The sequence below is a fragment of the Lemur catta genome, chromosome 2 (genome assembly GCF_020740605.2).
Source record: "Lemur catta isolate mLemCat1 chromosome 2, mLemCat1.pri, whole genome shotgun sequence".
In the NCBI taxonomy this organism is placed as follows: Eukaryota; Metazoa; Chordata; class Mammalia; order Primates; family Lemuridae; genus Lemur; species Lemur catta.
In genome coordinates this window covers 7,905,295-7,928,567 of record NC_059129.1, presented here as the reverse complement: position 1 = coordinate 7,928,567, position 23,273 = coordinate 7,905,295, and the positions used below count along the sequence as shown (strand labels likewise).

At 55.0% G+C, this 23,273-nt stretch overlaps 3 protein-coding genes and 1 long non-coding RNA gene across 4 annotated transcripts; all 4 read left to right on the top strand.

Annotated features, from left to right (window-relative positions):
- The first annotated feature begins 12,403 nt into the window (after window positions 1-12,403).
- Window positions 12,404-12,908, top strand: LOC123632385. Its single transcript, XR_006733360.1, has 2 exons — window positions 12,404-12,585; window positions 12,713-12,908. It is a non-coding gene; the product is annotated as an uncharacterized LOC123632385 (long non-coding RNA).
- Window positions 12,909-15,475: 2,567 nt separating this feature from the next.
- Window positions 15,476-16,235, top strand: LOC123632384 (protamine-2-like). Its single transcript, XM_045542599.1, has 2 exons — window positions 15,476-15,849; window positions 16,046-16,235. The coding sequence occupies exons 1-2, from the start codon at window positions 15,567-15,569 to the stop codon at window positions 16,084-16,086; spliced, it is 324 nt and encodes a 107-aa protein (XP_045398555.1). The 5' UTR covers window positions 15,476-15,566; the 3' UTR covers window positions 16,087-16,235.
- A 1,487-nt stretch (window positions 16,236-17,722) lies between these two features.
- On the top strand, window positions 17,723-18,127 carry PRM3 (protamine 3). The gene has a single exon (XM_045542598.1). It carries the CDS (start codon window positions 17,739-17,741, stop codon window positions 18,075-18,077), a length of 339 nt encoding a protein of 112 aa, XP_045398554.1. The 5' UTR covers window positions 17,723-17,738; the 3' UTR covers window positions 18,078-18,127.
- A 3,466-nt stretch (window positions 18,128-21,593) lies between these two features.
- Window positions 21,594-22,992, top strand: TNP2 (transition protein 2). Its single transcript, XM_045542596.1, has 2 exons — window positions 21,594-22,056; window positions 22,825-22,992. The coding sequence occupies exons 1-2, from the start codon at window positions 21,642-21,644 to the stop codon at window positions 22,839-22,841; spliced, it is 432 nt and encodes a 143-aa protein (XP_045398552.1). The 5' UTR covers window positions 21,594-21,641; the 3' UTR covers window positions 22,842-22,992.
- The last annotated feature ends 281 nt before the right edge of the window (window positions 22,993-23,273 follow it).

Here is a 23,273-nt window from a genome sequence, read left to right as displayed (position 1 = left end):
TCCTGTGGCTGCGTCCCGGGGACCTGCATTGCAGCAGGTGTCCCTGGAGGTTCTTGCCACACGACCTGGGGACGTGACAGCTACAAATGTTCTCAAAGCAATTTTTCGCTCCCGTTTCACAATTTTTTAAGCCACAAAGCTACTGTCCCCGCATGCTGGCACATGTCACCCAGGACAAAAGCAGGTAGGCTGAAGTGCTGATTTTCTCTGCTCCTTTAATCCGACCGTCGGGGGAAAGCGATGTTAACAGTTTGGTGTGTGTTCTTTCATACTTTTCTCTCTTCTGCAACAAACATATTTGGACTCAGCTTGAGTTTCCTCTTCTAGTTTTACTTTTTTATCTCATTTATATATTTATTGGTTTATTTTTCTTTTGAGACTGGGTCTTGCTGTGTTGCTGAGGCTGGTCTTGAACTCCTGGACTCAAGGCATCCTCCCACCTTGGCCTCCTGAGTAGCTAGGATTACAGGCGTGCACCACCAAGACTGGTTTTTATTTTTTTATTCAAATTTAAAAAATAAATAGAGGCTCATAACCGGTCATGTTCTCTACATTCTTTTTTTTGACCACCCTCTGTCTATGTCAATACACTGAGCACACATGCTGCAAATGCCTCTACTGCTACACTGGAAGGATGGCGCTTTTAATCCCCTTTTGCTGATAGGGAAACTGAGGCCCCAGCCTGGCGTGAGTCCAGGCTGCAGCTGGGAAGCAGAGCTTGGAGACTGGGCGAGTGGCGTTTGCCGCCAGGGCTGTGTCCCGCACTCTGCAGCCCCTCCCAGGGAGGGCACGTGCAAGGGGCTGGCCGTGTGTGTGTGCCGCGGGCCTCACGTGCCCCCGCCCCGCTGCCCTGCCCTGGCAGGCAGACTGGCGGCCTCGGGTCCCCTCCCCTTGGTGCGACCAGCTGCACAGCCAGACCGCAGCCCAGGCAGGGAAAGTGCAAATGAACCCCAGCTGGCGGCTGAGTTTCTCTTTCCCGTCAAGCAAGTGCCTGATCGTCCTGGGGGGGCGGGGAGAGGGGGCACCGGGGCTGTTTTTATTTTCTTGAGGACTAATATTTACATAATAAAGTATATGGACTATATCAACCTTAAGTCTCCAGATTAACCATTTTTAGAGACGATGTCTTCACCACTCAAACCAAGATCAAGCTTGCTCTCGGCCTCCAGAAGTTTCCCCTGCACCCCTTCCCAGCCCACAAGTGGCCCCCCACCCCCCGACAGAGGTAACCACTGCTATGAGTCTATAAATATCCCTTAGATTTGCCTGTTCTTAAACTGCATGCAAAGCAGTTTAAGACACCCAGTATGTGCCCGTCCTTGTCTGGCTTCTTTCATCTGACACGACGTGTGTGAGAGTCGTGCACAACATGGCGTGTAGCAATAGCATGTAGCAATTAGCATGCTCTGCTATCGCCGAGCCCTGTCCCATTGTACTGAGGCACCTCAGTTTGTTTACCCATTCTCCCGATGACGGATACTGGGGAAGTTTCCAGCTTGGGACGATTAGGAGCAGAGGTGCTATGAACATTTGTGGGCACATGCTTTCTCTTCTCCCGGGTAAATACCTAGGAGTGGGGCAGCTGGACCTCAGGGCGGGCGGATGTTTAACTTTGTAAGAAACTGCCAGTGGTTTTCCTCGCTGGCGGCCAGGGCTGTTTAAGTGCTCAGAGGTGTGACTGTCACGACTGCGTCCGGGGGCCCATGCCCCACATCAGAGCAAACCTCCCAAACACACCCACAGGCCACATTAAACATACACTTTTTGGTGTAAAAATAGCTTTTTGAGGGGCTTTTCTAATTTTGCTTTCTGAAATTATTTGGCCCTGAGTGCCCTCTGCTCTGTGGGGCCTCCTGGAGTTTCTCAGCAATCCTGTTTGGACCGTGTGGCAGAGGAGACAACCCAGCCCTACACCGTTTTTCATTTGGAGTGAGATTTTTATGAATAGTATATTCAGTACCTAACGGATGTCCTTCCCTTTCTTGCTAGCTTTGTGAACTCCTACATACCCCTTAAAACCCCAATCAAAGGCCCACGCCCCCATGCAGCCCTCTGATTACAGGCAACTGCAGCCCTCTCTTCCCCCCACACCCCACCTAGAGCCTGATGTGTGACCCTGATGTCACACCCTGGGCACTGTTGCAGTTGGTGCATTTGAGGGAATTGTGTCCAGAGCCCAGGGCCTGCCTCATACTTCCCTGTGTGCCCAGCCCACACTGGACACGTGGCACGTGTTTGCTGACCTGATTTTTCCAGAGTTCTTTGCAGGGCTGCAGGGCTGGATGGCAGAGGAGCTGAGACCGGCTTGAACATGTATGCAAGTTATGGGTGCTGCAAGCAAGGGCCCTGGCTTCCCCCCACTTCTCCCAGAGATTGGCTATGACCCCCAAGGGTTAAAGGAAAGAATCTTTGATTGTCCTGGGAGGAGTGTTCCCTGGGAACCAGCACCCGTGACTTGTAGCCATGGAAGAGAAAGAGGGAGGGAACAGAAAACGCTCATTCATTCATTCATTCCCTCCATTCATTCAGTGAGCACTTAGCATGTACCTTCAGCTCCTACCTCAGCCTCCCGAGGAGCTGGGGCTACAGGTGGGCACCACCAAGCCCAGTTAATTTTTCTATTTTTATTTTTGTAGAGAAGGGGTCTTGCTACGTTGCTCAGGCTGGTCTTGAACTCCTGGCCTCAAGCGATCCTCCTGCCTCAGCCTCCCAGAGTGCTGGGACTACAGGCGTGAGCCAGCAACAAAGAAAAAGGCATAGGCTAAATGCAGTGTGGATCCTACATTGGATCCTTGCGGTTTTATAACACAGGCCCTCCAGGTCAATTTGACGCATGCTAAAATTTGAGAACGTGGCACTTTGGGCTGAAGCCAAAAAACTATTTAATAAAAAATAAAATAAGATTTGGGAACTACCAGTCCACTGGATATATTCTAGAGAAATCCTTGCACGTGGGCACAAAGATGGTCACTGCAGCACTGTTTATGCTGGCAGAAAATTAGAAACAGCCTAAGTGCCCACCAAGAGGAAATGCAGGTGTCACATAGAAGCTGTCCACGTAAGGGATACGGGCACAGGGCAAAGGGCGGAAGCTCAACCCTTCCTCATCCTCCCCCACACGTGTCCACACGGGTGAGTCTCACAGGTGACACAGCAAACAAAGCAAGTTACGTGACATGCACAGTGTGACGCCAGGTGAAGATTTCAGCACCCCAAATCTGTCCTCATTGTTTGGGGACACAAAGTTTTCAACACTCCAAAACAGCATTCTGATTGTTTGGGGACACGTGTGTGTATAAAGACGGACTTAGAAATGATAAACACCAACGCCCAGGGAGGGAGCGGGGAGGGGAGGGACAGAGGCAAGGAGTGAACGGACTTCAAACCTGCCTCACACATTGTATTTTTTTAAGGCAGGGATTGGGGATAAGATACTTTGTACACCTGAGAAGTGTCATGAAAATAATTTTTAATTTAAAAAATTAAAAATGATGAAAAAATCGTTCATAGAAACACATATAAAGTTAAAAGCAAGAGCCTCTCATCCCAATCCCACGTTTACCCTGAAGATTTGGTGAATATACTTGCAAGATTGGGCCTATGCATTCATTAAAATATAACGAGTGTGACATTCTGGAAAGGGCAACATTACAGAGACAATGGAGAGGCCAGTGGTTGGCAGGGCTGTGATGGCGGCTACACGACATTATGCGTCTGTCCAAGCCCCTGCAACTTACAACACAAAGAGCGAATGCTGGTATAAACCACGGGCTTTGGTTATTGATAATGTATCAATATTGGTTCATCAATTGTAACACATGAACCACATTCATGCCAGACGTTAATAATAGGGGAAACTGAGGCAGAGGGAGAAGGGGAGTTAAAGGGGAGTTCTGGGTACTTTCTGTTCAATTTTCTGTAAAGCTGATACCGTTCTAAAAACATAAAGTCCGTTCATTTAAATAACTAAACTCAAAATGAATGTTCCCCTTAATGTTTTTTAAAGTGCACAGCAGTCCTCAGCGACACACGGAGGCCGCTCTCCACGTTGGTGTCCTTGGAGTCGCCCTTCCCAGCATTGCAACGGACTGGCCACAATTTACGGGCCAGCCCCCTGCTGAGGGACAGCAAGGCTGGCCCCAACTGTGCAGTTGTCACCAGCAGTGCTGCGATGAATCTGTCACGTCTGTGCCTTTGCTCATCTACGTGAGTTCATCTGGGCTGCGCTGCCCACTCCAGAGCCACCAGCCACACGTGGCTGCCGAGGACTCGCCACGTGGCTGATCTGAATTGAGATGTGCTGTGAGGACGAAAGACGCCATGGCATGTTGAAGACTTGGCGCGAAGAGAAGAATGTGAAACATCTCCATCATTTCTATATGGAGAACTTGTTGAAGTGGCGATATTTTGGATATATTGGCTTAAATAAAACATTCACAAAAAATTTTTTTATTGGAAACAGAGTTTCACTCTGTCACCCAGGCTGCAGTACAGTGGGATCATCACAGCTCACAGCAACCTCAAACGATCCTCCTGCCTCAGCCTCTCTAGTAGCTGGGACAACAGGTACACGCCACTATGCCTGGTTAATTTCTTCTATGTTTAGTAGAGACGGGGTCTTGCTTGTGCCCAGGCTGGTCTTGAACTCCTGGGCTCAAGCAATCCTCCCGCCTCAGCCTCCCAGAGTGCTGGGATTACAGGCAAGAGCCACGTTGCCCAACCAAAACATTAAAATTAACTTCATTTGTTTCTTTTTAGCTTTTTTAAGGTGGCTACTAGACCATTTTAAATGACATAGAGCCCACATTTGTGGCTTGCATTGTATTTCTGCTGGATGGTCCCGATTGGGTGGATAGATTTACGCAACTGGACTTTCTCAGCCCAGCATTGCCCGTGGAAACGCCGCCCAGATGTGTGCTCATGTTGTATGTAAGTTGCAGAAGTGCAGTGTGATCCATTTATCCAATTCTTTTTAAAGACAATCCACTCTCTCCTCTGTCTCATCTATTTTTCGTTCTCTATTGTTGCATCATTGCCACCAGCAAACAGTCATGCTCTGTTGTCCCATTTAAAGCCAAACCCAACCCCACCAACCGCTCCTGGGCACTCACTCTGCCAGCCTCACCCCTCCCCACCCTTCTGTTCTCCTTTGCAGCGAGAGCCCTGGACAGAGTCAGTCCCGGCTCCCCTGATTCCTCCCCTTGCTTTCCCTCCCCATCCACCCCCACAGGCCCTCCTCGCCCCAACGCTGCACACAGACCCTTCTTCTGAAGGCTGCCAGTGACCGCCATGCTGCCAAATCCACGGGAGAGATGGGGAGACCCTCCTGGGTTAATCGGGTAGACCCAGTGTAATGACAGGGACCTTCTAAGGGAGAGAGGGAGGCAGGAGGGGCAGAGTCAGAGAGAGAGACGAAAGATGCCACGCTGCTGGCTTTGAAGACAGAGGATGTGGCCGTGAGCCAAGGAGTGCAAGTGGCCCCGAGGATCTGGGAGAGGTAAGGAAACAGACCCTCCCCTAGAGATCCCAGGAGGGAACGCAGCCCTGCCGACACCTTGATTTTACCCACTAAGACTCAGTTTGGAATCCCGCCCTGTAGAACTATAAGATAATAAATTTGTGTTATTTCAAGCTACGAAGTCCATGGTACTTTGTTACAGCAGCAACAAAAGACTAATACTGTGACCTTATCCAGCCTCATGATTCCAGATGCTGCCAACGTCAAACACATCACCTTCAGCCCCAACGTCAGACTCAGATATCGAACTGCCCACTCGACACCTCTGTTGCGATGTCTGAATTCTGGAACTTTCTCCTACTGCCTCCTCTACCTACTGCCTCCCCCATCTCAGCTGTTGGCAACTCCATCCTTCCAGGTGCTCAGGCCACAAGCCCCAGGCCAACCTCAACTCTTCTCTCTCTCTCTCTCTCTCTCTCTCTCTCTCTGTCCCTCCCTTTGTCCAGGGTGCTAGTGAGTCCTGCCGGCTCCATCTTCAAAACCCAGCAGAATCTGACTGCTCCTCGCCATGCCCCCTCCACCACCTGGTCTGAGCCACCTCGGTTTCCCACCTGCCTGACAGTCACTGCGTCCTACCTAGGCTCCCGCCACCCCCTCTGCCCCTACGTTCTTCTTAGCACAGCAGCAGAGGGCCCCTTAAAACAGAGAATGAATGTCACTCTTGTGGTCCCCGTCTTATTCAGAGTAAAGTCAGATCCTTAGAGAGAGAGCAGACAAAGCCATCCATAATGTGGACCCCACCCCCACCTCTGCGACTTCATCTCCTACCACCCCCACCTTTCTGCTCCGGCCACGCTGGCCTCCCTGCAGTTCTTTGAACATAGCAGAAGCATCCCCACCCCAGGGCCTTTGCACATGATGTTCCCCTGCCTGACACACTCTCCCCTGATGTCCTCACGACTAACTCCCTCACTGCTGTCAGGATCTGCTCAAATGCCACCTCTCCACAAGGCCTTCCCTGGTCACCCTGAACTGCCACTCACCTCAGCCACCTCCACAATGCCCAATTGTCCTCACCCTGCCCTACTTTTTCTGTTTTCCTTTCAACATACTATACCATGTGCTTATTTATCATGCTTGGTGTTTGTCCATCTCCTGTGCTAGAACATAAACTCCATGAGAGCAGGGATCTTTGTTTTGTTTGCTGGGCTCAGAACAGTGCCCGGCACAGAGGGCATTCAATAAATAGTAACTGAACAAAGGAATGAATGGAAAGGTGTCAGAGGTAAGGTTAACAACTGCAAAACCACTACACACGTACACTGGACGGGAACAATGAAATACATGGGTCGTGGTAGGAACCGGGTTTCCCACTGTTAAGCAGCAGGGAGGCGCTGAGTAATTATCATGGATTAGAGTTGGTGTATGAACACATGTTGAGTGACACAGATGATTACGTTCAGAAGCATTTACGGATACATGTGCCTACACAGGTTAGCACACACGGATTTCCTTGCTCTATCTATCAGCAAAGACAGCCGAGAAACAAGAGCACTCCATAGCCGTGAGCACACCTAGCACCCAGATCGTGGTTTCTAACACCATCCTCCAATAACACGAACCAGGGCTCCTTGGAGAAGTGGCTGGTTCTAGGTCCGGGACAGGAAATGCACACGATGAGCCTGCAGCATCTTGTAGTGTCAGGAACTAGGGAAGTGCCCAATGGCTCACAATGAAGGGTAAGGTCAAAGGGACACAGGAGCCCACTGAAAGAGCCCCCAAAGGCCAGAGCTGGGACAATCAGAGCAACACATACCGTGGTACTGGGCTGCCCCCCAAAGAATAAAATATCCGTGAGTCCACGCTGCTATAAATAAATGAGGGACAAGAAAGAATTCTAATAACGGATGTAGATTCTCTGCTCTCCAAGAGGTGGAGTGCAAACCCCCGTCCCTTACGCGAGGGCTGTGCGCCATGACCTCCTTCCAAAGAGCACGATGGCCAAGGGGGAAGGAAGAGAAACTCCACAGCTCTGCAACCTGACGAACGCGGCCTCGGCCAGGAGATCACGTTCGGTCATCTCGAGAGCATGTGCCCCGACAGAGAGCGAGCAGAGGGCCCTCCTCCCCCGCGGCCTTCCTCCCAAAGCACGGAACCCCAGTCTGCACATGGGAAAGACATCAGACAAGGTCACTGCGTGACAGTCTGCAACATATCTGATCAGCACTCCTTGAAAGTGTTAAGGTGATCAAAGACAAGGAAAGTCACAGCCCAGAGGAGCCCAGAGAGACACGGGACCCTGGAACAGAAAAGGACATCGGGCAAAAATGAAGGAAACCTGACTGAAGCACCGGCTTTAGTGAATAATGATGCCCCCATACTGGCTCATTACGTGTGACACACGCACCCTCCTTGGGGAAGATGTTACTAGCAGGGGAAATTGGGTCCGGAACCCTGAATTGGATCCTGGGACAGAAAATGGGTATTAGTAGAAAAACAGGTAAAACCCAAACATAAAGTCTGGGGTTTGGTTAATAGCGAGGCACCACTGTGGTTTAGTCATGACTGATGTCCCATGGTGATGTCAAAATGCCAGCAGTGGGGAAACTAGGTGAGAGGCCTATGGGAACTCCCCGTTTGCATACTTTTCCCAAAAGAAAAAAGTAATTACAGAAAAAAACAATAACCTCATAATGAAACGCGATCATCGCCTAGAGGAATCGCTCAGGCATGGGGATGGCTACTATTATCACTATTTTCTGTAGGTTTTTTTTTTTCTGATCACGGAAATAACTCAGTTCAACTTCCAGCAACGTGTCTCGGCCTTTATACAGTGAGAAATTTCAAATCCTACAGAAACGGAAAAAATAGAAACTGAAGCCTTTCATGATTCTCCTCCCCACTGTGAAGTCAATGTATCACATTCTAGACTTTTCCCTCTGCACAGGTGAGCATTTATTCCTCAATGTTTTACAAACATGGGATGGTGCCCTACATTGCAGCAACTTGCTCCGTGTCAGTGCGTGGTGGACGTCCTTCCACGCCAGGACACGTCACTGGCCGGGCTCCTCTGAGCGGCTGTGAGCTGTTCCGCAGCGCAGATGCCATTTCCCTGAGATGAACGCTGAGCTGTTTCGGATTCCCCGTCCCCTCCCACCAAGGCCCTAAGGAACATCCTCCTGCTCACACCTTCACCAACACCCGGGGGAATTTCTGCGGGGCAAATCCCTGCCCGTGGAATTGTAGGTGTGATGGCACATTTGAAATGTTGTCATCTCACTGCCAAATTGTCCTCTCATTATTTTGAGGATTAACCCCTCCCCAAAAGGCAAAGGGGAACACATATCCGCTTCCCCTGCCCTCCCCTCTTTGGGGACTCTCTTCTTCAACCAGGTGGCTGTGCGTGACCACTGTGACGTCACAGATGTGGGGGAGGGGCAGGCCAACCAGGACCAACCAGGACCTCAGGGGACTGGACGTCCTTTTGAGATTCTCGGTGACCGTCCGCTGCATTTCCCAGCCAGAGGCCACAGCCAACAGAACTGGGCAGCCAGTAGGGAGAGGCTGGGCATCATTTTAAAACTCATAATACAATTCCATGATTTTAGAACTGGAAAAAAGACAATAAAAGAGTTTTATCATACGAACCATTTGTTTGCCACTGATGTATTCATTCAACAGAGATCGGGGTTCCTTTCATTTTATTGTTCTCAGTACTAGGACGGGCACAGCAGATAAAGTCCCTGACCTCTCTGAACTGTCATTCTCCTTGAGTGGGGGGGAACAGAAGTCACACAATAAATATCAGTGAGTGGCAAGTGCTGTATTATTTAGGGTAACAGCCAGCTGCTATAACAAACAGACCCCAGCATTTCAGGCTTGGGGACCCTAGACAAGGCCGAGTGTCCCCATGGCACAGCTCTGAGTCTTCCTCCTCCCAGGACTCACGACTTATTTCTGGGATTAACTGACCAGGGCTTGTCCCCTTCACTAACCCCCGAGTTCCAAGGCTTGTTTTTCCTCTGTAGCCATGGCAGCTTCCTTTCGGTCCCAGGCTTTCCTTGTCCCCAGAACATTGCCCTGCAGTCCCCTGCCGAGTCTTCAAACTGACAGATCACACTCCCCACCCAGGTGTCAGCTCTCTGTCCTCTCCTGTGTGCGGCCACCACTGGGTCTTGTGCTCTCCTTGGCACTTGTGGCTGCGGGGGGGGGGGGTGTCATGTGACCAATGACGTGGGAATAGAAGTGGAGTATGTCACTGCAGGGCTAGGGCAGGTGCTAATTTCTCTCCAGTCCAATGGCTGCATGTGGACGTCCAGGACACGTCGGAAGCCACGTGGCCAAGAAGGCGGAGCTGTGGTTGGCCTGGGTCCCTGAATGGCTGCGTGGACACGGCCACTGGCTCCCTCCCGCTGGAACACTCGCACCGGACAGAGGGTGGCTCTGGGTCAGCACTCAGCTCTCGGCTCAGATGTTACCTCCTCAAAAAGGCATCTCCCCAGCCCCCTCCAGAAACCTTCTAGTCGTTCTCTGTCTCCTCAACGGTTCTACGCACGTTTGTAATAGATGTCAAGCATCTTGTTCATCTATTTGCTCACATGACTACATCTGTCCCAACTAGGTGAGCTTCTCAGGGGCAGGAACACTCATCTCTCGCTCATGCTACAGTACGTTCCTAGAACAGGCCCTGGCACATAGCACATGCTCAATAAAAACGTGAATGAATAAATGGTCCAGCCCATCTGCCTCAAATTGCTTGTCTGTCCAACAGGGTGGATGCCAATCTCTGCCATCTCACGGGGCTGCGCTGAGACCAGGAGGGTGATTTTTCAAAAGCACTGAGTATTAGAGGCTTAGGGGTAATAATTTAGGTCAATCTAGACTTGAGTTAATAGATGAAAATTTATTGCTAATCTACTAGGTGCTGGTGCACACTATCAGGAACTTAGTGAACTTTAGCTTCAAATGAATGGTTTTCCAACCTCACTGTGGGCCGGGGGTTAGGATCCACCCGCTGTGGGACAGAGAGCACTACCTACTTGGTATCTACCGGCCCTTCTCTTTCCTAAGAACCCGCTTTACGCCAAACAGCCCTGTGTTTGCGGTGAGGCAAGTGTTTAGAGGGGGCGGTTGCTGGATGGGACACGGGGAAAGCGCTTCACGAGACTGACCCCTTTTGCCGCACTCCTCTTCGTCCTCCTTCCTGCCTGGACAGTGGATACAGCTGAATTCCCAGCAGGGCCAAGGCTGGCCTTAGTGTGCCTTTGTTCAAATTTGAGAAAGACTTCTGCCGGGCACAGTTGAATTGGAAAAAAGACAGCTCCCGTGGGCAGAAGCGTCTCCATGGGCTCAGGGCCTGGCTTGGCAAGCAGACCATAACCTGGGTTTCAGTCCCTACCCAATCTCTTTGGCAGGGAGCTTTGAGCAGTCTACAAGCTGCACAACCGTCCTGGGCAGACCTGATGTTGGACTAGGAGGCAACTTTGAGGGTGAAAAGCATTTGCTGAAGGCAGAGCTGAAAGATAATACAAGCCTGGACCTTTGATAAGGGCGGAGCTCCCATATGGGCCCTGAATGACCTTCCTCCTGAATTTATTTTCATTTAAAAAAAATAATTTAAATAATTTATTTTGCAGTGATGTCAAAGTTTCAGAAAAGTTGCAAGAACTATACAAACAACTCCCCTTCCCCCAGGCTGGCTGATTGCTAACATTCTATCCCATCTGCCCAACTACTATCTCTCCCTTCCTTCCTCTCCCTCTTTCTCTATGGATATTTTCCAGAATCACTTGAGAGCAGTTGACACACACAAGGGCATCACCCCCGAATACTCCAGCGGGTACATCCCCCCGACGAGGACACTCTAACAACCACCCGCATCACCTCTAACTTTTTAAGGAAAACCTAAAACTCCTTCCCAAGTGACTTATTTTGGTTTTCTGTTATGAGTAGCCAAACCAAATGCTAACTGCTCCCCTCTGTACCCCTAAAGTCTGCAGGGGGGGTGGGAAATGTCACGCACAGCCCAGGGTGGCCGGGCCCGTCCTGCCCACACGCCCCGCCACTCTCCCTCCGGTGCCTCCCACCTGCCAGGCACCTCTTGGCCTCAGAGCTTTTTCTTGTTCTCCATTGAGGTGAAATTCACAAAACACTAGTCACCATTTTCAAGCGTGCAATTCCGTGGCCTTTAGTGCGCTCACAGTGCTGTGTAACCGTCACCCCCACCCAGCTGCACAACGTGCCCATCAGCCCAAAGGGAAGCTCCGTGCCCAGGCAGCAGGGGGTCCCCCACAATCAGCTTCCGGCCCCGTGGATTTCCCGTGTCTGGACCCTTCATATAAATGGGGCCACACACTCTGTGCCCCCTCATGGCCTTGGCAGGAGCCGCTCCCTGTCCCCAGATGTTTTTCGCTCCTGTCACCCCAACGTCCTTTCACCTCCCTACACCAGCTCCCCCCGGGGGATTTCCCTAGAGGCTCATGTGAGACGAATGTCCTCAGAGAAGACCCAGGTCTCCCTGCTCAGTGTTTGTCCCGATCACAACTACTCCGAGTGGTTATTCCACTTGTGTCCCCTCCAGTGAAGGCACAAGGGCTGTAGAGTGTATGGAGGATGTGTCTTATTCATCACTGTACGCCAGGCCCAGCCCCACGGCCGGCACATAGTAGGTGCTTGGTGACATTTGGTTAACTGGATGAATGGGCGAGTGAGTGCCCTTACAGAGACGTCATCCTGTGTCCCCTTGGCTATGACATCAGAGGCCCCCCCCATGGCCCGGGCTCCCTCCCTCCCTGCACATGCCCATATATGGAAACGATTTGGGACAGCTCTGGCCGTGGCTTGTGAGGTCCCCGAACACGTTGACCTCACAATGCCCGGGCGGGGGGCCCAGTGTCTATAAGAGGCCCAGGCGCCGGCCCCTGGCTCACAGTCTACAAAGTTCCACCTGCTCACAGGTTGGCTGGCTCAACCGAGGTGGTGCCCCCTGCTCTGAGAGTCCAGGCCAACTTCATCCGGCGCCATGGCCAGATACAGATGTTGCCGTAGCCAAAGCAGGAGCAGGTGCCGCCGCCGGAGACAAAGATGTCGCAGACGACGGAGGCGATGCTGTCAGAGGAGGAGGAGGAGTAAAGCGGGGCCCAGCCTGGGGGGCGGGGTGGGCAGAGACAGGGACAAGGACAAGGACAAGGACAGGGACAGGGGGCTCAGCCGGGGCTGAGCTCTGCCCTCAACGCCTTTCTCGTTCCCCGCCAGGGTGCTGCCGCCGCAGGTACAGGTGTAGAAGAAGATACTAAATGCACAGAATAGCACGTCCGTCCACCAAACTCCTGCCTGAGAATTTTACCAGACTTCAAGACCCTCGTGCCACATCTTGAAAATGCCACCATCCAGTGAAAAACAGGAGCCTGCTAAGGAACAACGCCGCCTGTCAATAAACATTGAAAAATCATCGCACTCTCGTCTCCTCGTCCTTGAGAAGGGGCTCGGGGAGCGGGCATGGGCGTGGGACGGGAGAGTGGGAGGGGGACATATGAGTGGCAGCTGTCACACTGGATTCTGTTGCAAACTCTCGGTGACACGCATGTCACAACAAAAACCTGCGTCCAGAAACCTCCTCCTCACCCAGTGGGGCACTGAGGCCGGGTCGTGCGAGTCTCTGGGGGCCGACTGTGCACATCTCTTCCCAACCCCACACTCGTGACTCTCACGGCAGCCCCCGGGGCAGGAGCATTGACACTAGAACTGGCAAGTGCTACACGCCAGGTTTCCTCCACCCCAGGGGCCCCCGGAGCCAGGTAGACATTTATCAGCCTGAGTTTGACATAACCGACTCGTCGCCCACCCAGGACACTCAGCCCAGAGATTTCCACACTGAAAAGAAGCCATCTTTGGTGATAAGTAGATTAAGCCAGTTGTCACCAGAAAAACCATTCAATTCAAAATGTTTTATTCCTCACTCAGCAGGGCTGTCGTGAGCTCTCATCCGCATTTGGGTACAGTGATAACTTGTCCAGGTAGCAGCTGAGCTGCACTTTTCACACTTAACCTTCAGTAGCTCCACGAGGGAGATTCAACATCACCCACTTGAGGACACAAAGGTTAACCTGCCCATCTGGCCCAACCTAAGCCCACGCCGAACTCACATGGCGCTGCCTGGACCCAAACCCCAGAGAGACGTGGAGATGAGTCATGGACAGGTTAGTGACCAAGACACAAGGACTCCTGCTGGACACTGGTCTACCTGGCCGGGTCACAGCTGAGGAGAGCCCAGCTGTCAGATGCTGTGACACAGACACCGGGTCACAATCACTTCACGGTGGTGGAGCAAAGCCCAGGGCACCAGCATCAGTGACCAGAGTTCTGAGGGCCAGTTCCCTGAGGTGACATTCCCTGGCACCTCGGGATTGCCACGGCTATGACTTCTATTTATAAATTCTGCACGTGTCACTTCCAGTCCTCGCCGGGGCAGGTGTCAACAGCCCCGTGGTTCCAGGTAAGCACCCCAAGGGACTGAACTTGAGTTCAACCCTAGGCCCCGGTGCCCCAGGGCCCCGGCCACCACAGGAACAGCTTCCCACACCCCAGCGGAGGGCGACAGCAGGCGGCTGAACTTGCAGAGCCCCGGGTGACTTTCCTAATTTGATCATCCAACTCTAGCTGTGGAGACGGGACTCAGCAGGACGGGGGGAGGACTGGGCATTCAGATTGTCAACAAGGGCCCTCGGGGGCCCTATTAAGTGCCTTTGTCCTCAAAAGGGAAGCGGCACACACAGAGCGCAGGAGTGGCGACACCCCTCCTCCTCCTGCGAGGGCCGGAAGGTTGAGCCCTTCGTCGGTGCTTCCTCGCCACCATGGCCAATGATAGGAACGTCACACGGTGCAGATTTATCATCTCCTGCTTCTGCAGGTCATGAGTCCAAAAGGGGTCTTGTGAGATTTCAAATCAAGGTGTCATCAGGGCTGAGTCCCTTCTAGATGTTCCAGGGGAGGATAACCCGCCTCCTTGGCTCGTGGCCGGTCCATCCTCAAAGCCAGCCTCGTGGTACCCCCCAATCTCTCCTCCTGGGGCCCCCCTGCCTCCCTCTCCTGTCTTATAAGGGCCCTGGTGGTTGTGTCGGGCCCCCCAAGAGAGTCCCGGAGGACCCCCCCCCCAACGTGAGGGCCCTAAGGTAATCACATCTGCATAGTCTCTTTCGCCACGTAAGGGGACACAGTCACAGGCTCCAGGAGCAAGATGTGGCCATCCACGGGGCAGGCGTGGGTCTGTCTGCCACATCCTCCCTCCCCTCCGTGAAAGGGAAATGAGTGTTTCAGCTGCTGTGACTCTGATTTGGGACGCCAGTGGGATCATCAATGTATAGCGGGATGCCCAGGAGCAGGCAGGCGGAGCCGAGGGGAGAAGACACATGTGGAGGAGAAGGGGGGGCCCGGCCTGGGAGGGGGTGCAGAGCTGAGGGTGTGGCCTGAAGCCAGCTGCCGTGATCTGCGTCCCTGCCTGCCTGTCCCCTTGCCTGCACAGTCACCGTGAGTAGCTTCCCCCACAGCAAATGGGGATCATGACCGCAAGGTGTGAAGGAGCAAATGCGTGGGAAATAAACGCACGGTGGGCAGGTAGTGACTCTGGATAACTGGGTGCTGTTCTCACTGCCAGCAAGCCGTGAGGACAGGTGGAAGTCCCTCCTGCACATGCTGGCGCCACGTGGCACAGCACCGAGGATGTGGGAAACTTCGCAATGACCACACGCCAATGCCCACCAGCTGGGCATCCGGATGACAAAACGCTGGCGCTCTTTCTTGAGGTCCCACCTGCTACCAGAGTGGGGACATGTTTTACAGGCAAGGCAAGGGGGCTGCTTGCCCTTCCCACCCCCCTGTTGTGTGCCAGGGCCCTCCCAGCTGCGAGGCTGGGCAGGGTGGGGACGATGAATGGGGGGCGGGGCCGCCAGGTCACAGTGGGGGTCCCCTTTATATATATGAGCCCCCCCAGAGAGCCCCTGCAAACCAGACCAACATCAACACCAAGAGCAGGTGGGCAGGCCTCGGCCCTCCTCCCCACCCCAAGGCCAGCTGCAGACTCAGCCTAGGAGCCGGCACACCCCCCTACACCATGGTCCGGTACCGCGTGAGGAGCCCCAGCGAACGCCCGAACCAGGGGTGCAGGCAGCGAGGGCAAGGGCAAGGGCATGGGCAGGAGCAAGGACCCGAGGGCCAGGAGGAGCCGGGCCTGAGCCCCGAGAGCGTCGAGTTCTACGGCAGGACCTACCAAGGCCGCCGCTGCCGCTACAGGCGCAGGCGCTGCTCGCGGAGGAGACTGTACCGGATCCACAGACGGCGGCGACGCTCCTGCCGAAGGCGCAGAAGACGCTGCTGCAGGCAGAGGCGTCGCAGAGGTCTGCCCCCCACCCCCGCCGCACCCCTCGCCCACCCGGTGAACCCCTAGTGACCCCAGGCCCTTTGCACCTGCACCACTGCACGGAGGGGCAGGAGGGAGGCAGGGACCCCACCCACCTGGCAGCCCCCCAAGTCCCCCATCCCCACCCAGATTCCCTAGACGCCCCTCTCAACCAGAATTTCCTTTCCCAAAAGGCTGCAGAAGGAGGAGGAGATGCAGAAGGCGCTACTACTAATCTTCCTGCGTCCCTCGCCCCTGGCTGAAAGTTAAGGAGAATTCACCTGCCCGAGAAACACCACGCGAGGCCATAGCAACTCCCCCACGTCAGATGCCCGAGCCCTGAGTTGCCGAAGAACCCACAAGATCTGAATAAAATGAGCAAAAGTCACCTGCTGAATAAAACTTGACGAGAAACTCACCGGCCTGTCGGGGTCTCCTTTGCACAAATGGCAGACCTGGCTTCCCGGGGCGGGTGGGGGCTCGACGCCCTGAGCGCGTCTCCTGTGTTACCCTGTGACACTGTCCTGTCCTCTGTCACGTGTCCTTTCCTGGTGCCAAAAGCCACGCTATCACACTACTGCCGTGACACCCCCACCCCCGGCCTAGGAGACTTCAACCAAAGTCAGGCTCTCCTGAACCATATCCTACCCCATGGGAGGGGTCACCTTTGGCTTCCCTGCCCAAAGACTGAGCCCTAAGTCACAAAGATGTCTTCTGTCAGTGGCACGCACAGCAGAAGTCCCTGGGCGCCAACGTTGGGTGGCTGGGGGAAGTGTGAATGGCGGGAGGAGAGGAACAGTACTTGTAGGAGCCCCGCAGTGGGACGCAGGTCTGGCTTGCTCCAGCAAGAGAGCAGGGGCCGGGCTGTATGAGGCCGTCTTGGCCAGCACGTTACCCCAGGGCTGCCCTCCCTCCACAGCCTCAGGGAGAACCCACGCTGCTGGGGGGCTGCCTACACTCCTTGGCTTGTGACTGTGTCACTCCACCTCCTGTCTGAAATCTGCCACTTGTGACAATCTCCCCATCTCAAGATTCTCAGTGACATCTGTAGTTTCCTGGATAGGACATGGACATCTTGGAGGGTCATTATTCAACCTCCCACAGCCACTGAGGATGGGGGGCAGGAAATGGGCAAGATTTGATCTACCTATCAGAAAGTGGGTGGATTCCCAGTGTTCGGAAATGACCACATTTAAAGCAATGGTCCCTAACTCCCCCACACCCCAGGATGAAATCATGCTGTACGGGCAGGTGCAACCTTGCAAAAGGACAGTTCCAAATGTCTTCAAAGACACCTGTGACCCCAAAAAGCTCAGGAGCCGCTGCCTTTCAAGGAGATTTCAGAGGATCACACTTTCAGGCCCCTGAAAGAAAGCATTCTAAGGGTTCTTTAATCGTATGGAGATACAGCTCAGACAAAATGCGCAGATTTTGAGTGCGCAGCTCGATGAATTATTACCGAGTGTTACCAGGTCGAGAGACCCAACATTTCCAGCCGCTGCAGAAAGTTCCCTGGTGGCCCCACCCACAGGCAGCCACTGTTCTGACCCTGTCTTCGAAAACTGTCAACAGTTCCCCTTGGCTGGGTGTTTCTGGGAGGGGAGGAGTCTGTGTGTGCCCCTCTTGCTTCCAGAAATTCTATCCCCAACTCTCACCCCAGCTAAAGGGGGCCTTTTGCCAAGGCAAACAAGGCAGAGGGAGGCAGCACCCCAGCTGGGCTGGCAGGTGGCCTTTCTGTCCTGCCCTGTGGTTGGTGGGTTGGGTCCCGGAGCGGGGGGTGGGCTCCAGGGGCCTTTGTGATGTCAGTGCCCTGCCTCCCGCCCTCACGGCCCCTCACTGCCCCCAGCTGCCTTCTCTCCTGTCCCACACAGTCACGCTAAGTGGACAATGGGTTCCCGCTGTGCCAAGCTCAGCACGGGCCACGGCTCAGGCCACGGCACGGGCCACGGCATGGGCCACAGCACGGGCCACAGGAAAGGCCACGAATCCTCCATGAAGAAGTTTGTGGCCTGTGTGAGTCAAGACAACTTCTCCCTGTCATCAGAGGGTGAGGAAGATGAGGAGCAGGAGGAGGAGGAGGAAGAAGAGGAGGAAGAGGAGGAGGGAGAGGAGGAGCTCCCAGTTCAGGGCAAGCTGCTACTGATGGAGCCCGAGCAGCAGGAGGAGACGGCCGAGGACAGCCCCGGGGCCCTGCAGAGCTCCGAGCCCAAGCAGACACACTCCTGACCCCCGACGACGGCCCGGGAGGGGGTGTCGGTGCTGTTCCAGCCAGAACTTTCAGAAAAGAGTCAATAAAAATCTCCGAGGAGGCCCCCTCCTCTCTGGTTTCCCCTAACCTCGTCCCTTCTGGTACCACGTGCGTGCACGAGTGCGGGGTGGGTGTGCGGGGCGGGGGGTGCACCCGGAGGGCGACCATCTGCCAAGGGAGGCTGAAGAACTGGGGGTGGTGACCTTGTTCCTGACACCCAGCTAGAGGTCCTCCCCCCCCCCCCCCCCCAGGATAGGGAACGCGGCAGCCTGGACAGGGACGCGTCTCCGCCAGCCCCACCTCCTGGGCAGGGGGGATTCCTGCCCGAGCCTGAGCACACGGGGGCCTAGAGCACCCGGAGGATCACTGTCGCCTCTTTCAGCACAAGCCCCAATTTGCTGCTCTAACTAGTCCTTCCTTAAGAGCACACTGGCTTGGGAGTTCAGCACATCGGGGTTCAAATTTCTTTTCTGCTAGCTGCGACCTTGAGCAAGTCACTGTGTGTCCCTGAGCCTCAGCCTGCCGCTCCCTGCTTAAGGAGCAGCCTGAGAGCTTCCCGAGGGTCAGAGGGCCAGTGTCGGGGGGTGGGGGCCGGACGCTAGGAGGAGCTGAACCTCGGGGGGTCGTGCTGCTGGGGGCAGGGTGCCACCCCCGCTCTGTGACCGTCTGTGCCCCCGCCTGGAGGCTCCCTCCTGTCCTCTTCAAGGGGTCCAGCCCCAGGGGCAGAGACGGTGCCCCCGTGAGAGCGACGGGCAGAGGGAGCCCAGAGAGGCTGCGGGGCGGGGCGCAGAGCCCGGCTCAGCGCACCTTCCAGGCGAAGCCTCAGGCTGGGCCTGCCGCCCCTGCCCCGGCTCTCACCCCTTCTCCCGGAAGAAATGACATAGGAGGAACCCTAGACTCAGGGCAACTTGAATCTATGCTCCCTGGCGAAAAATTTTAAAAATTAAAAATAAAGAAACGACAAACGTGATCCTTGCCCCGCTCCCTTGCGGTGCTCCAGGCGGCCACGTCTGGGCCCAGAAGGACCCCTGCCCGGGCGGTGGGGGTGGGGAAGGGGAGGCAGCATTCCCGGGGGGGGGGGCCTGTTTCCCTGGGGGCTCTGTTTGAGGGTTGCCTGGGGTGAGGCCACCGCTGGGCCTGCAGAGGGCAGAGGGCAGGGGCAGGCAAGGGGAGGCCCCGCTGCCCCAAGACTCTCCCCTGCCCCCACCACAAGTGACGCGATGGGCAACTTTGTCTTTTTCTCCAAAGCCCAAAGGTCCACCCGCCCGTCCGTGTGCCCAGCAAACACTGGCGGAGCCCCTGCCGTGTGCCAGAGCCTACGCCAGTCCCCAGCGCCCCGGCAGTAACAAAATGCAGTCCTGTCCTGAGGGATGGGTCACTGTCGTGGGGTCGTGGCTGCCAGAGAGGGTGGCTCTCCTCGGGAGGGCTGGGAAGGCGACAGCCCGTGGGGAAGTGGGGGTCAGCAGTGGGGGATCCAGGGGCCCAGAGAGTCTCACAGCACGGCCCCGCACACTGCCCACAACCAGCCCGCAGAGCCCCGTACAGGCAGGGCCCCTGGAACAGAGCTGCCCATGCCCACGAATCCCCGCGGACCCGTCGGTGCCCATACCAGGTGGCCATGCCTGGATTTGAATCCCGGCTCTGCTAGTGCCTAGCTGTGGGACTCTGGGCTGGTCACTCAACCTCTCTGAGCCTGTTCCTTCTTTCTAAAACACAACAATCATACCTGCCTCCCAGGATGTGTGTGTTTCTTAGGGCTGCTGTGTCAAAGTACCACAAATCGGTGGCTGAAAACGACAGGAATTTTCCACAGATCGAGGTGTCAGCTGCGGGGGGGGGGGGGGTCGGGGGTCGGGGCTGTCCTCCCTCTGGAAGCCCCAGAGGAGAATCCCTCCCTCGCCCTCCCGCTCCCGGTGGCTGCATAGCTCGTCTCGCTGCCTCCACCTGCACGAGGTCTCTCTTCCCTGTGTCATCCCTTCTGTCTCTCACGGAGACACTCGCCACTGGATTTAGGGCCCACCGCGTGCTCTGGCATGCTCTCAGCCCAAGGTTCTTCGCCTAATTCCACCTGCGAAGGCGCTTTTCCCACATAAGGTCACACGGATGGGTTCCGGGGGTAAGACGCGGACATAGATTCGGGGGCCACCATTTGGCCCATTATACAGGGTCACTGTGAAGCTGGCGGACAAAGCTGCCTGGAAAGGGTGGGGCCCAGAGCCCGGACCAGTGGGAAGTAGGAGGGTGGTTCTCCCTGTGAGCGATTTGACACATTTATTAAGAAATAAACTTCGATAAAAGCGGGTGATAGCAGATCCTCGAGATGAGAGGCAACGCTGCGCGTGACAACACAGAGTGGGAAGTCCGCGTGGCCGGGACCCGCTGGGGTGGGGGACGTGGGGACAGAGGGAGCTCCATGGGGGGAGAAGCGGGGATGCGGGCCCGGAGCTAAGCCCCAGGGCCTCAGCCAAGACCTGGGAGCGGCTGGCGGCTCCGGATGGACCCAAGGAGACCAGGGGTGTCACACGGGGCCTGGTGTGCACAGGCCAGCGCGGCTTTCCTCCTGGCCGGGTGCGAGAGCAGCACAGAGCGGCTGAAATGCGGCTCCACTAGCAGGGAGGGAAGCAGAGTCAGGACGTAGGGACTGAAAGGAGGAAGACGAGTTTCCAGGGGACTCCTGTGGCTTGACAGGCCTCTCGGGCTCACGATACCAGGAAAGAAGGACAGACACCCCTTTTGCCATATACGGCCACCAAGCCTTGAAAACCACAATGACCTACCCAAGACCGGACATCAGTGCACACTGGGATTGGAACCGGGTCTAAATCTCCCGACTTTAAATCTTGCTGGGCAGGTGGGCAGCGGCCCCCCACCCGTCGGTCCACTCAGTCACTCTGATCATTCAGATCATTCATTCATCCACTGGGCATCCAGCGAATTCATCCCCTGCCCGACATCTATCCGGGCACTAACCGTCTGCCATACAGACTACCCGGCACCTGCCACCCTCCACCGGAGTCAGGGCTGCACCACTCCACCCAAGCTGCTGGGCAGAGGAAGAAAACGCTGACCATGCCAGTCAACGATGTTTACTGAGCTGTCACTGTGGCCCAGGCCTGAGCTCACTGCTCGACATAGGTTTTCTCATTTAATTCTTCCGCTGTCTGTACGAGGTCAGTAGAAGTATTATCCCTATTCTACAAGGACGGGGACACTAGGACTTGGAGAGGTAAAGGCCCAGGGCTGATCGTGCGGAAGCAGCAGATCTGGGATGTAGATTCGACTCACTCAGTCCAATCTGACTCGAGGGCCCTGCCCTTAACCGACAGATGGGACTTCCCCAGGGTGCCCTGAAAGCTGCCCCGCCCTGGGGGTGAGGGTAGGGGGCTTTGTCCCAGCTGGTCCGTGTCTGTTACACCCTGAGCCTATGCCATCATAATCGGCCCCAACTATATAACTAGGGGCCGCCACGGTCTCTGTAAACTTGGGCCCGCTGGGAGAGGAGGAGGAGGAGGAGGCCTCTGCCCCTCCGAGCGTGGCCTCCCATGGACACCAAGACACAGAGCCTTTCTGTCACCCACACCCAGCCCCACGGCAACTGTCGGCCCCAAAGCCACGCCTGCAGCCAGTGCAACTGCAGCCACCACTGCCAGAACTGCAGCCAGAGTTGCCGACGGAACAAGGGTTGCAGCCGGAGCTCCAGCCAGAGCCCGACCAGCCACCGCAGCCCACTGCGGTCCTGCAGCCCATCCAGCCATCAGAGCCAGAGCCCAAGCCCCAGCCCACCAGCAAAGCACCACAAACAGATCATGCACTCCCACCACCACTCTCCCACGCGGCCCACCGCCCACTGCAGCAGCTGCCCCAGGAACAGAAAGACCTTGGAAAGCAAGGTGAACAAGAAGAGGAAGGTGGGCAAGAGGACCCACCAGGTGTACAAAACAAAGAGGCAGAACACAGGTACCCTTCGGGTAGCAGGGGAGGGCCACGGGGCCCACGGACGATGGGGAGCAGGTCACTGGACCGTGGGGGAAGTGAGGTGAATGCTTCTGCCTCCAAGCCGGGTCACAGAGGAACCACAGGGAGGGGTGGAGAGATGGAATGGACACAATGGCACGTGGCTAATGGCATGCATGACGCATTGATGGACTGGTTCTTTAACTGGATGGGTTGATTGGGAGGATGGACAGACAGCAGATTAGCTAGATGGAAGCACGATGGGTTGAGAGGCTGGGTGGATGACCAGGTGGGTAAATAATGCACTAGGAGCTTGGTGAGGTAGACAGATGGGTAATAGAAGTGATCTACGGATGGATGGATGGATGGATGGATGGATGGATGGATGGATGGATAGACACATAGGCTGAATGACAGGAAAGTTGGGTGACATTAGCCAGACAGATGAATAAATGGGATTGGATGGATGCACTGGTTGGGTAGATGGCTGATTTGATTATTTGGAAGGATATGGTTGGTGGATGAATTGAATGGATGAGTTTTGACGGCTGAATGAATAGTTTACTGGATGGCGGATTGGAGTAACTGAACTGATGGATGGGATAGATATTTAGACTAATGGGGTAGGATGCGAAAGAATGAAATGTTGACTAGAGTGAACTAATGAATGGGTGGATGGGTGGGTGGATAGATGGATGGGTGGGTGGAAGGGAGAGTTCAGTGACCGAAGTGCTCAGCTGTTAAAGGTCCTGTCCCTCTCCTCTCCCTTAGGGCGGAGATACAAGTGACGAGACGGCACTCCTCGGCTTGTTCCTGTGTGTCACCCAGATGAGAAGTGCCATCATGCGTGGAATGCTAGGACAAAGGCAATCTTTTAGCAGGAACGTGTTACTACGGTGACTTCTATGCAACACTGATTAAAGCTTGTACGCTGGATGACTTCCTGGTGTTGGCATTTTGATTTCTCTAGGATTAGGTGTCACATTTTGGGGGGCCTGGTGGGGAAGCAGAAAACAGGGAAGAGGCCACGTGGGGGCAGGGACGGGCCTGTGATAGGACCTCGTGAAAACATAAGGGGTCTCTGCCAGGACAGGGGCAGAAATGAACAGAACAGGGGGAGATGCCAAGAGGCCTTGAGTGTGGGTGGGCAGCATTGCGCTTGGGCAACACTCCTCCCTGGCCCTGTATGTCCCCACACGCGGGCACACATGCACAGACAC